Consider the following 14,189-nt stretch of genomic DNA (forward strand, 5'->3'; position numbering starts at 1 on the left):
TTATCCTCTTTTTTTTAAATTGATGTAATAGTCTGATTTTAATGTTTGATACAGATATAAATTGCTATTCCTTTAAAAAGAATTATCACCCATGAAAATCAGTTTTCTAGATTGTGAGAAAAATTATCTTGTAGCTTGCACTATTAAGTTACGCAGGTCTTCGAAATCAGTCAAAAAATTAATTTACACCGATTTCTGTGAAAGTTGGCATCTGAGGGTTTTATAATGTTATGACAATGATGTCAAATCCAAGGTTTGACCATTTTCTGATATACTTTGCTTACAGAATGTTTGTTAAAATATGCAAAAAAAGCAGAATTTATCTTTTCCAGTTGATTTTATGATTTTTAACTTATACCAAATTATTATATTCTGCATTGTATAACATTTTTATGTTAACCAACAATGAAATTATTACACAGAAAAAAAATTTTTTTTTAAATATGTAAATAACGATTTATGCTCATTGAATTAAATTTACTTTATACTTATAATTTTTATTAATAAAACTTCAAATCTTGACAGGATCTTAACAAGATACTAAGGACTGAATGAGCATTTGAGGAAGATCGGTATAATCTGACACAGTGCATGCAGATTTTGCAAGGAAGCTGAGAAGATTCTAACACACCTACTAACAAACTACGGCGTTACATTTGCCTACAGGAGAAAGTGCATTGGTATATATAACATAACCGTATAAGAAATTCAACTGTTGAGACTGGGCCTACTGAGTAAAGTCCTTGAACTAGGACTCATCAGTATGCTGTAGGTACGGGGGATGCAATATCTCTCAATGTGCAGTATATTAAACCAACCTGAGCAAATCTTACATCTTTGTTGGAATTAGTCACAATCCACCTTCATTGATTAAGACATAAGGACCAAATTGCATCGCTTATGCTCAATCCATTGATATTATTCATAAAAGAAGTGCTTAAGTAAATCAATGTTGGGAAAAAGTTGAACATGCCATGTCGAGGGAAGAAAAGGCAAAATAAAGGTGTAGACCTCTTTCAGACGAGCTGATTTAGCTAGTTGCCTGATTAACTCTCATCTAATTAACTGCTGTGTGAAGGCTTTTCTAGGCTGGTTTCATAACAGGCAACTTGTGAAATCGACTTTTCTTCCCAACGGGAAATTAGAACCTGAGGAAGCAGGACAAGAAGGAAAAAAAAGGAAAAGCCCACTCGAAGAAAAACATGGGTTCAGTTGTTATACAATCTGGTGGCAGTTGTTATACCGGTGTTTTCTCACAACTACCACTTCATCTTCTTTTAATTTTGTTGCTATTGTTCTCACACTTTATGTCCCATATCAAAGGACGAGTATGAATTTCTTTAATAACCGTTCCACATTGAAACTTACAAGGGCAATTGACTCAACTAGGTGACTAGTGTGAAGGACAGATGTCGAGCTGTGTCAAGCCTCGGCGGATGAATCCACTGTGGGTGATTGGGTTTGGGCGGTTCCCAATCATTCCCTAGAGTTACTCTTGACACCTGTCTGTTCGACAAGTCGAATCAACTGCCTCATCTGAAAGAGGCCCTTGCCAAATGCTTGAAAAATTCTGCAAAAGGTAAGCTTTCAAAGGAGGGACACACCTTAGGAAGAAAAAGTACATATGTAGTTCCCATGTATTACCAAAACAAGTTCAAACGAGTTTTCCAAAACAGAATTAGGTGTGTTAAACAGAAGGCAACTTCCATTAAAAAAGTATTAGTTATAAAAGAGCAGAGAAGGTAGGCATTATTTTTCAACAGCTTTCAGCATACAAATTGTAGTTTTTTATTTTAATACATATATGTATTTAGTAGTCATAATTGACCATATTATTTATTTTAAATAATGTGTGGTAGTTAATGACCATTAATCAATGATTATTCGGAGATCATGATTCGGTCTGGTGTGATGTAGGTTTGAGAAAAATATTTCCTTTATCATGCCGACGTTTCAATCTTTATTGAAATCATCTTCAGGGCTAACGAGTTTGTTTTGAGAGTGCCCGACGACACAAGAATGACACAATTACACAGAAAACAAACATGTTGAGCACTGAAGATGATCTCAATAAAGATTGAACGTACAATAAAGAAAATGTTTTTCTAGAACCTACATCACACCAGACTGCATCTCACGATCTCCGAATAATTTTAATTAATTATACTTTTTAAGGACTTGGTTGAGATGAAAAAGCTAGTGTCATGAGTGGGATTCGAACCCACACCTTCGGCTAAATATGCTGCTCTCTAATCACTTGACTTATCGTGACTTCAAGACACTCTTTTTCATCTGAACTTAGACATTAGAGTAGTTAGTAAGTTAGCCTGTAGCCTTATTTAGGGAACATGCAACAAATAAGCGCCTTTCCTTCAGGAATTACATCCATTTTACACACACTGGGAATAAAAGAAAATATCTCATGTCAACATAGATAATTTGTAAGTTTATTATTCACAAATATACAAATACAGAAAATATTCCTTTCATCATCCTTTTCACTTATAATAAAGTGAGCACCCATCTTTTTTTTATATTTTATTTATTATTATTCAAATATATAAAAGTAAGCATTAAGGAAAAAATACAAAAGTACATAAACGTCTCAACAACACAACAGAAAAAAAAAAAAATATCGTCCTGTTGGTACTCTGAATAAAAACAAAATGTAAGATCTATTTGGAAGTAGAAGTTATAAAACCAAAACAATCAACCACCTAAGATTCATTTACTTTCAATAGGCTCCTTTTAATTTTATAATCAATTTTTATAGCATAATTAATTATTTTTATTTTACTAACATTTGTTTTTGTAATCTAAATAGGGACTAACATAGATTAATTCTGGCTTTTTACAATTTTTGAAAAGAAGAGATCACAAATATATTATTTTACAACTAAATACAAAATAAAATGCATGAATAAATAACAATTAACCCATAATGATAAGTGGTCTGTGTATATTTATGAAGAGGATTACTACAAAAATCAATTATTTTTTTATATATAAAAGGTGATTTCAGATTGCTAGATTTAAAAATGAAAACATCACAATAATACTGAATGGACCATATGGGGGTGGGGGGAAAAGGCTTAGATTGTGAGTGAGATGTTAAAACGTTTCGGCCTCCGGGAAAGAGGCTTTTACCACTTAAATGCAACGAATAAGTTTGTCTTCATTTCCGGTCATCTCATCGACAGGACAAAAGACTTTTGTATATATTAGTTTTATTATTTAAATATTAAGCTTCAAGATCGTATACGAAAAGAACTTCCCTACCACCGAGCCCGGCCTCGAGGAGGGTTTTATGCCCCTCCGTATCACACTGCAAGGTTCTTTTAGGGAAGTTGGTCGCAATCTCGAACACATCTGGAGACGATGGATGACAAAAGACAAAATTGTAAATATCCTGAAACAGTGGGCGCATTAAATCATAATTATTCGCACAAATATTTAAATTTTTTTTAATACAAATTATAAAATATTACCTTAAGACTATTTACTTTTGCAAATCTACGTTCTATCCTTTCACCTGAAGGCATTTTAAAAACAACTGATAGTGCATCTGGATCATTCTGTGCTGGCTCATCAGGAATTTCGGACAATTTATCTATTTTCGCTCTCCTTATGGCCTGCGAACAAAATGGAAAAAGTATTAACTTCCCAAATGAACTTAATTATTTAAATTTTGGTAGGATACACTTTTCATACATAAATAGTTTATTGTTAAACCCTGTTTTATTACAGGGGTAAGATATGCTCAAGATGCATCATGAAGAGCTGGATATTTATATTTTGCCTCCTACATGAGGAATGCCAGTTGAGCCATTAATGGATAAAGTAGATTCCAAGTAAAAGTTTAAAAACTAATATATTGGCTCATTCTTATTCCTGCCCAGCAAGTACAATTTTGCAGGAGGAATAGTTTTGATAATGTTGAGCATAAACAGAATGAGTAGAGCATTTTAGCCAATTACTAGATCATAACTAAGATACCTCATGAAATTAAAAATTAATTTTTGTTTGTACTACATCTAGTTCACCATATACCCCAGCCCCTCGGGTTTGACCAAAAACATCCATGATAGCTGTGCCTGAGGTTGACTATAAAACCCGGATCCATGATAGTTGTACTTGAAGTTTGAATATAAAACTCGGATCCGTGATAACTGTTCCCAAGGTTGACCATAAAACAGAGATCTATGATAGCTGTACCTATGGGTTGAACATAAAACACAGATCCTTGATAGATGTACATAAGGTTTACCATAAAACACAAATTCGTGACAGCTGTACATGAGGGTAGAACATAAAACACAGATTCGGGACAGCTGTACCTGAGGTTTGAACATAGTAAACAGATCCATGATAGCTGTACCTGAGGTTTGAACATAAAACAGATCCGTGAGAGATGTACCTGAGGTTTGAACATAAACCATCAATCTGTGATAGATGTACCTAAGGCTTGACCATAAAACATGGATCTGTGGTAGATGTACCTAAGGTTTGACCATAAAACATAGATCTGTGATAGATGTACCTGAGGTTTTAACATAAAACACAGATCCGTGATAGATGTACCTGAGGTTCACAATAAAACACATCCGTGACAGATGTAGCTGAGGTTTGAACATAAAGCACAGGTCTGTGATATATGTACCTGAGGTTCACCATAAAACACGAGTCCAAGATAGCTGTACCTGAGATTTGAACATAGTACACAGATCCATAATAGCTGTACCTACGGTGTGACCATAAAACACTGATCCATCATAGCTCTGTACCTGAGGTTTGAACATAAAACATTGATCCATGGTAGATGTACCTAAGGTTTGACCATAAAACACAGATCCGTGATAGATGTACCTGAGGTTTTAACATAAAACACAGATCCATGATAGATGTACCTGAGGTTTGAACATAAAACACAGATCTGTGATATATGTACCTGAGGTTCACCATAAAACACAGGTCCATGATAGCTGTACCTGAGATATGAACATAAAACTCGGATCAGTGATAGCTGTACCTAACGTTGACCATAAAAAAAAAAAAAAAACCAGATCCATGATAGCTGTATCTATGGTTTGACCATAAAAAACGGATCCGTGATAGCTGTTCCTGAAGTTTGACCATAAAACACAGATACGTGATTGATCCGCCTGTCCACTGACCAGAAAATATTTTAGAGATAGTAAAATAAGTCTTCACAGTGTTCAAAAAGTAAAATAATTAGTACAATAACTTCAGTTTGTTTAATATTTTTAATTAAGAGAAAGGTCACCTCTTTCTTTTCTTGTTCTCTCATCCTAAGCTCCTGTTCTTCCCTTTCCTCGGCTCGCCTCTTTTCCTCCTCCTCGATCCTTTTTCTTTCCTTCTCCTGGTCAGCACGGAGTGATTCCATATAAGCAGCATCCTGCTCTCGTCGAAGTCTCTGGTTGAGGCTTCTGGCAAGGCTGATAACAGGACAGATATCAATGAGTGTTCCTTTGTCCATTTTTAAATTATAAAATGTAAAAACAAAGTGTTGATAAAACAACAATTATGATAAAAAACGTGTAAGGTAAACAAAGATTCATTTAATTAATAAAACCTGTAGAGATGGAATATTTATACAATGTAAACATATGGTTTTTTATCAACTGTTATTTATAATACTAGGTATGACAAAGTAATATCAAATTTAGCTATTAAAATGCTCTTGAAAGGTCAAGATGTACCTCCGAGTTTGAATGGTAGTACAAGAAGCCTTTCTTTTCATGATAATTGTAAATTTATGTATATAAACAGAAAACAATTAATTTAAAAAATGTACATCTACTGACTACAAAAGCATTTCAGAAATGTGATTATTTGCATCTGTGGTTTAAATAGAGAAATTAAAATAATTACCGATCTGAACGTGCTGCATCCAAAAAACTCTCATTAGACGAGATCACAGCATTGAGCCTGCTTAGTACTTCAGCACTATTTGTTGGGCCTTCCAGTCTGGAAGAAATATATATATAAAATAAAAAGTAACACAAAAAAAAATTCTGCATCAGTGTCTAATTAAATTACCTGGCGATCATCACCATTCTTGATTCCTTGTAAGCAATTACAGAAAGGAAAGGGTATGTCGAAGCTTTCAGTGTGTGTGAAACTCTCTCACCCTCTCCACTCACGGTATTGCATATCCAGAACAACGTTCTGCTATTTAAATACTCAATCAAGGAGTTGTCTGTCAAGCAGTCCCTTTAAAATCATCAAACCAAAAATTATAACGGATTGCACCACAACATCCATTAAGTTATATTGTGATTCTGAGACAAAACAACCCATTTTTCCATGGAACTTCAGAGCTATGTATGGGAAGATGAAGAAGAACTCTGAGCCTGTATATAAGATAATCTATCACAATGATTAACTTAAGATAAGATTTATTTAAAACAACTTTCCGAATTGTTTTGCTTGATAGATAATAGGTGATTTGACTTGAAAAAGAATCCTTCTCAAAATAAGCAAAACAAATTAAGATATAACTACCTTTCATTTTAAAGTTTAAAGTCTATCACGGTGAAAGTTAAATTTACTGTTATTATTGACGTTAAAATTACCCTTTCTACTTTTAATTGTATGTTACGACAATTTACAATTTATTTGATCTTGTAGACACACAATTCCCTCAATCTTCTGATTTGGGATCTTTCTGATATTTATTACCTTTAGGTATATCTTTGAGTCTAAGTACCTAACACACCTCCAATACCTTTGGAAAAAATAATAACAAAACATAAATGTGGATGCAGAGACATTAAAATTGAAAGCCGTCAAAATTTTCTGTATAATGAAATGAATAATAAAATATATCATAAAAATGAATTTAAATTGAATCTATAAAAATAATTAAATTTTAAATTAGTGAACGTACAAAAGGTTTTTTTTTTCCAGACAAGAGGCTTTTTTTTCACAAATTTTCACAAAAATTAGTGATACAATTTTATATTTTATAAAAAGGTGAAATGAAAATGGAAATCCTTACCGGCAAAAATTAATGCAATCTTGATTTGTATCTTGATGTAGATAAACGACTAAAAATTTCAGCTCCTGTTTGGCATCGTTTAGTGCTTGGCTGTAGGAGCCTTGGTAAAAAACTGGATGAGTCCTTGAGAATGTGTCATTAAAATGATCAATGAATTTCAAAACATCTCCCACTGGGTCTGTTACTTCTGAAACCACATTTTGATATAAGAAACTTTTATAAGTAACGACTATTACCGAATCACTTACGTCTTCGTGGCTCTTTCCAGAAAATGCTAAATGCAAACTTGAGAATAGAGGTTATCGTATCATAGCAAAACTGAAAAACGAAGGAGAAAATGTATCCAAAGGGGCCTCCCCATCTGAAATTTAGAAAGTATCGTTATATAAATGAATTATGAAAGTCGAGTTTTTATAAAATAAATACCTATAGCTATCAGAAGGTGGAGAATAGAAGACGTGCTGAACGACTCCATCGTTGACTACTGACGGCGGGGCTGCATTCTCCGTTGCAAAAACGGATGGCCTCCCTTCACTTATGTTGAGCTGGTCTTGCACAGCCACTTCTAAATCCCATCCGTGTCTATGCAATGCATCACGGCATACCGACAGGTTATCAAGACCAGTCAGCTCCTAAATTACAGAATAAAACGTTATATATGCACATAATAGAGACTTGAACTTAGTAAAAAAAATTAATCCTTGTCCGACAAGAGTGCATAACATCCAACTAACAGTTGGGTATTGTGGAACAGGAAACAAACCACATTACAATAGTTTTTTTTATATTCTCAATTAAAATTTCATGAACTACTGGACTGAACGCAGAATCACTAGCATGGCATATACGAGCTGGATGTCCTAACCACTCAGCCACCACAGCCCCCGGCCTGAACTAATTATTAATAAAACAAAAAAACAAAAAAAATTCATCCATTTCAACAGACCATCTGAATCACTAAAACATGCAATTGCGTTTAAAAAAATATAAATTTACTATTCAATTAATCAAAAATTAATAATAGTATTTTCACAGCTCACATATTGCAGCATTCAAATCTAAAATATGTCCTATCCATATATTAGTTAATTAATAAAATTTATTAACTACTAAAATTTATTAATAATAAAAAAACATAGGAGAGTGGCATCAATATAATCTTACTTAAATGAAGCGATAATTTACAAAAATCAAAAGGTTAATCATATATACAATGAAAATTTTTATAATTGCATATATTAAATTAGTCATAAAAATTATGATGATAAATTTTTAATAACCATCCATCATACTTTATGGGTTTTTTGATAAGAGCAGATTGTGATTAGTGAAACAAAATAAATCTTCTATCCTCAGTATGGCCATTTAGATAATTTATCCATCGAAACGGTTCTACACAATTTTTACTTTGCCAAATGGCAATGGCAAAAAGGAGGGAAAATTCAAAAGGTGGGGTTGAGATGGGAAGTTAGTGTCCGAGTGGATCGAGGTCACGATAGCTCAAGTGGTTAGAGCAGCAGCGTATCTAGCCGAAGATCGTGGGTTCGAATCCTGTTCGTGCCATTGACTTTTTTATCTCAACTAAAAACCTTAATTAATTGTAACAATTTTTACTGTTGGTCAGCTTTTATAGTCGAAAAAACTACCAAATTTAGAAACAAGTAATGTAAAATTGCTATTAATTTTTGTAAGGTTAAAAAGAAATCAAAGGGGAATATACCTTGAGATTTGATATGTCAATAAATAAATATGTATTACACATTATCCATGTTTTTATCTTTATTTAAAAAACACTTTAGTATTCATACATAAATAAAATAATCTAAATTAAAAAAATATAAGGGAAAACTTTATGGAACTAAAGATTTACCACAGCAAGTGAAATGAATCGGAGACAACTTTTTGTTGTTGGACCAAAGGATTTTTCAATAAAAAATATAATTGTAAATATTCTATTGTCTTACACTTTACTGCACTTATTTTTCTTTTGAACAAACACGATTAACACACTTTAGTCTAAAAATTTTCAAAAGATCAGATAAAAAAGAAAAAAGTGTTTTTATTCATATGGATCAGTATAAATCCAAAATTGCTGCTCACAATATTAACAATCGTATTTTCTAATTGACTCACTGGCACAACATTTTATATTTTGCCACTGCAAATCAGGAAAATGAATAATTTCAAACACTATGAATTTCATAATAGTCATTCATAATTTCATATTGTTAATGTTGTTCAATAACCAAAAGCTCACTGGATATTAGTTCCAGACATTACTTGACCATTGCTAAGATAGGTGAACGATTTTCATAAATCTAAGATTTTTGTTTGAGATGAAAAAATAGTGCCACGAGCGGGATTCAAACCCACAACCTTCGGCTCAGTAAGCGCCACTGCACTAACCACATGACTTCGATCCCCTCAGCACTTAACTCCTCATCTTCATCTCAACCGAAAACCTTAGATAAAAAGAATAATTGGCATAATTAATTTGGGTAATAATTTCAAAAGTTGAAGGGTTTAAAAATGTTTACTAAAAGAAAGGACAGAAGTCTTTCCTTTTAAAGTTAACATACCAGATGCTTAGAATTTTAAAGGATGATTTGGTTTTATACAGGACAAACATCAATAGAAAGTACACAAAACGATCAAAAATAAATGTAAGAGCCAAATTTAGAATTGGATGACCTCAGTTTTGGAGGCAATCCCAGCGATTAAACTGGAGGTCAAAACATGTTGAATAAGTGAAAGGACTCAGGCTACTTTTACCAAGAATGTATACCTAGCAAAATAAATAAAACAAGATGAAAAGCATAAGAACCAAACCTGAAATTCTATGTTTTATTCTAACTCAAATCATCAGTTTTTGTTTAAACCAACAGTACTAGGGAAAAATCTATACTTAAGGTCATTTTTTCTTTTGCATCTTGTTACCATTTTCAGTTCATGCTAATTTAAAAAAAAGGATCAAATTCATTTGTTAGTATTGTTTAATTGTCAAATAACTCAGAAGAGATGATTCTCAAGCGTTATTTTGCAAGTACAAAGCTAAGCTACATGGTTTTTTATCAATGTCCTTATTTTTTGTAGGAAGTTGAATGAAAGGACCTGGGTCCTCTACATTTGAACTAAGACAGCCCATTTCATATTTTGAATTTTAAAGGATGATACAGTTGTCCACTGAGCAGCTTGCTTAGAATATAAGAAATAAATGTAAGAGCCAAATCTAGAATTGGAAGACTCTCAGTTTTGGAATCAAACCCAGCTGGAGGCAAAAACGTGTAGAGTGTTACACTTAGGAAACTACTTTTAAAGATAAGATTTTAATTTACGCTGTAATACAGTAATCGTTTTGCTATTAGACATATCATTTAGCTACCTCAAATGTGTTCTTAACAAGGGGAATAAAAGCTAATAAAATAAACAAAAAGCTCAACCTGGAATTACCTTATGTTTTGAGTTGATGAGTTGATGTCAAATGAACTTTTGATTAAAATAATGGATTTTTTAAATTTGGATTTATATAGGCTCAAATCTGCACACATACATACAAACCGGCCGAGTTGAGCCTATTAACCTCTCATAGTTCCCTGGCAATTCCAACTTTTGCCATTTTCAGTAAATGGCTGGCAGATCACAGTCTTATCCATCCAGCCACCAAGGTAGGACTCCAGGAGCCATCAACAGCTAGATCATTTTAATAACTAGAGCCAAGCACAAATCTTTTTGGGACCTGGGGACCTACTTGAGAGCCTGGGGTGGTGCTAGGTTAATTCAGCACCCAACGCATGTCGTTCCAAACCCATTCGTACTCACATTCATTCTTAAATACGTTCACTCCTATTTACATTCATTCAATTAGAGCAATGGAGTACTCCATCACACTTTACCAGCTTAATTAAGGCCAATGGGGTACTCGATATTTCGCCATAGACCTTCTAACATCAAACATTCACGTTAATAAATCTCAACACAAATTAGGTATACACAACTATCATTACTGCACACAATAGAACAACCCTGTTTCCTCCAAGAATCGGGAACAGGGGACCTAAATATTCGCTGCCTTGCTCAAGTACAATTCTCAAATCGGGTGGCATTCCTGCGCTTGCATTCTCTGATGGAGCTAAGGAATTGCACCTTTTAATTAGGTGGGACATATTGACACATATTGAGCAACTTTTTTCTGCATGCTGGATACATACGCGGGCTTTGACCCAAAAATAAGTGTCCGTGTGTCAACCTAGTAAAATAATGGTAATTAAGATCTACCTATCAGTTCAAAAATCCTTCTTGCTATGTCCATCTACATGATTTATTTGTACGACCTATTCTTGAATATGCCTTAATCATCTTGAATCCACGCTATTACGCTGATATAAAACTTCTTCAAACTGTTCAAAATAAATTCCTTCATTCATTATATTTCAAATTAAACTGTTTGATGTTTAAAATGATAAATCCTCTCATGCTCCCATCAAATCTTTCTTCAATATTTCTGATCTTAGCGCATAAGAAAATATTTTTATTTTCAAATTAATTAATAATTGTATAGATTCCCTGGAAATCCTTGATAAACTCCAATTTTATGTACCTCCATGCCACTTAAAAAATCAGAAAATATTTTTTATTGAATATAAAAGAGCAAATTTTTCTCTGCACTCTTCGATGCATAATGTGATGATAGAATGTAACAACATATGCAATACTTATTTATATTTTAGTGGTCAATTGACCAAATTATTTCTTTCAATTAATTATTCTTTCTATAAGGTCTTGATTGAGATAAAAAGTCATGTCACGAGTGGGATACAAATCCATGCCCTTCGGTACGCCGCTGGTCTACCACTTGAGCTATCGTGACTTTGATCCTCTTGGACACCAACTCTCCATCTCAACCTACAACCATTTGAATTTTCCCTCTTTTTGCCATTTTCAAAATAATGTCATGTAATCAGGATTGGATTCTCAGCGACAGTAAAACACTTGCCATTGAAAAATTTTCATTAAATTATTGTGTTTTTTTTATTTATATATGCCTACTCCTAGTATATATTTTGTTTAAATTCTGTGATATGAAACTGTGATTCATTTTTCTAAATTGAATTAAATCCAATATTTATTTATGGAACTACATTTCAATTATGCAAAATTACTTCCTTCTATTGACCAATGGATACTTTTGGGCCAAAGTGTGCGCATATGTCCAGCATGACGAGAAAGAGTTGTTACTGGGTGTTGGTCTGCGAGTCAGTGAACTCATTGTTGAACTGACATTGGTCTTCACTCATGGGTAGTTGAAATACTCAACACGTCATTGCGCCAGTGAGGAACTGAAGATGGTGTTTGAATAGTCTGACAAATTCATGAGTGAAGCGGATCCAATACTTAACCCAATTCGGGTTCAGCATGTTGGGAAACGTTGCCTGTGTGTTCCATCTAATGAAGGGTGCAATTCCTTGATTCTTAAAGAGAGCGTGTAGGAATTCCACCTGATATAAGAATTGTGCTTGAAAGGTAGTATGTAGGTTCCCCCAGTTCTACACTGAAGTAGGCGCAATGTCAAAATGTTTGAGTAGTTCAACAAATCCGTGAGAAGAGGATGCACTAAGAAATGCAATTCTGGTTCAGCACAAGCATGTAGGAATTTCTCCCGATGTGAGAATTGTGTTTGTAAGATCAGTGAGTATTTGAGTCCCCCCAGTTCCTCACTGAAGATTGTGCAATGCCAAAATGTTTGATGGTGTGAAGAGGATGAAATAAGTAATGCAATTCGGGTCCAGCATACAGAGAAAGGTTGCCGATGTGTTTCATCTAATGAAGGGTGTAATTCCTTGACTCCATATATAGAGCGTGTAGGAATTCCACTCGATTAAGAGCTGTGATTTAAATGTCAATATTTGGGTCCCTCCAGTTCCTCACTGAAGACGGCGCAACGCCGACACGCGTTTGAATAACTCAAAAATATTTATTTAAGGTGGGATTTGGTTGTATTTTATGCATTAGGCAAATAACATAGCCTTGAAAGCCCTCGAAAATGGAAATTTCCCACAAACCTAACAGTCAAAATGTGAAATATAACCAGAATTAAAAAAAGATGTAAAAGTCAAACCTGGAACTGGACGACTTTCTCCGTCTGTTCTGGAGTCAATTCCAGATCATCCATTTTTTTGAGAAATGGATTTTTCCCAAATGGGTCCGACGATCGGTTTGAGGACGTGGGGACCTGAGACAGCCCAGGGCCGAAGACACTTGCACTCGGATCGAGACTGATTTCCGAAAATTACTATTTACAAGAAAACTGGTTATTTTCCGGAGATGGGTTCAATTTTCCCTACATCACTTTTCCAGCCGTATTCTCGGTATTCGCAATCACAAGATCCCCTCTGCCGACTTGAGCGCTTATCTGCCCTGGGTGACATTCAAAAGGTCAATTCCAGACAAAGGAGATCGCCCTATCCCAAAGTCCAGAAACGGCTCGCCCAGCCCAGGGATTTATTTTTGAATTTCGGATTTTCTCTGGATGACAATTTAGGGTTTCGCGCCGGACGATTTATCGATCTGATTTTTTTTAACGATTTCCCTCTCACAAAGTAAATTCGAAATGTGTCGCTTCACCTGTGAACAACTCAAATTTCCAATTTCAAAACAGATTTCCCACTCATTGCAACACTATTCAATTCCAAAATTTTCCCCGCATATAACAATTTAAGGACAAAAATATCGCATCCTACAATCTAGACTTTAAAAAAATAAAACTCCAAATTACCGCCATCCAAAAAGCTGCCAACTATGTTTAAATACAGTAAAACTTTTATTATGCAAATATTAAAGAGAAAATAAAGAATTCTACGTCTTTGTTATGATGACTATGTTGGCAAAGTGACAAATGATTGTTCATGCCAAGTATTGAACAAATCCGAATACCAAACATGTACCAAACAACCTTCTTAGTTTCAGTTTTCTTCTTTGGGCAATTAATAGTTATTACCAACTGTAGAATCATGAAAATTTATTTTCAAAATTTATTCAATTTCATAAATAACGTAAAAAACAATGTTAGGTCATTATTATGATGAGTATTTGATAATGTGATAAATGATTGTTCATGCCAAGTATTGAACAAATCCGAATACCAAATGATCTTCTGGTTTCAGTTTTCTTC

The 14,189-nt window shown here is 33.9% G+C and overlaps 1 protein-coding gene across 2 annotated transcripts; it reads right to left on the minus strand.

The window, feature by feature from the left end:
- Positions 1 to 3,210: 3,210 nt before the first annotated feature.
- Positions 3,211 to 13,586, minus strand: LOC106668491 (FAS-associated factor 2). Of its 2 annotated transcripts, none has more exons than XM_014397320.2 (9): positions 13,137 to 13,586; positions 7,448 to 7,653; positions 7,270 to 7,382; positions 7,022 to 7,205; positions 6,061 to 6,234; positions 5,893 to 5,988; positions 5,285 to 5,456; positions 3,489 to 3,632; positions 3,211 to 3,409 (listed from the first exon to the last, which is right to left on the minus strand). In XM_014397320.2, exons 1-9 carry the CDS (start codon positions 13,188 to 13,190, stop codon positions 3,242 to 3,244), a joined length of 1,311 nt encoding a protein of 436 aa, XP_014252806.1. In that variant the 5' UTR covers positions 13,191 to 13,586; the 3' UTR covers positions 3,211 to 3,241. The 2 variants fall into 2 exon arrangements, with proteins under 2 accessions (XP_014252806.1, XP_014252805.1); XM_014397319.2 differs by having other exon boundaries at positions 7,022 to 7,208; positions 13,137 to 13,585.
- Positions 13,587 to 14,189: the final 603 nt, after the last annotated feature.

This window comes from Cimex lectularius, unplaced genomic scaffold (assembly GCF_000648675.2).
Source record: "Cimex lectularius strain Harlan isolate CLEC.00 unplaced genomic scaffold, Clec_2.1 scaffold36, whole genome shotgun sequence".
In the NCBI taxonomy this organism is placed as follows: Eukaryota; Metazoa; Arthropoda; class Insecta; order Hemiptera; family Cimicidae; genus Cimex; species Cimex lectularius.

Bases quoted from the DNA above. Each gene is read 5' to 3' on its own strand.
- LOC106668491 (XM_014397319.2), bottom strand. From the start codon at position 13,190: ATGGATGATCTGGAATTGACTCCAGAACAGACGGAGAAAGTCGTCCAG. The intron at 7,383-7,447 runs GTATTTATTTTA...TCTAAATTTCAG, and splicing joins CCACCTTCTGATAGCTATAG to ATGGGGAGGCCCCTTTGGAT. The intron at 5,457-5,892 runs GTAATTATTTTA...TCCTGTTATCAG, and splicing joins GATGCAGCACGTTCAGATCG to CCTTGCCAGAAGCCTCAACC.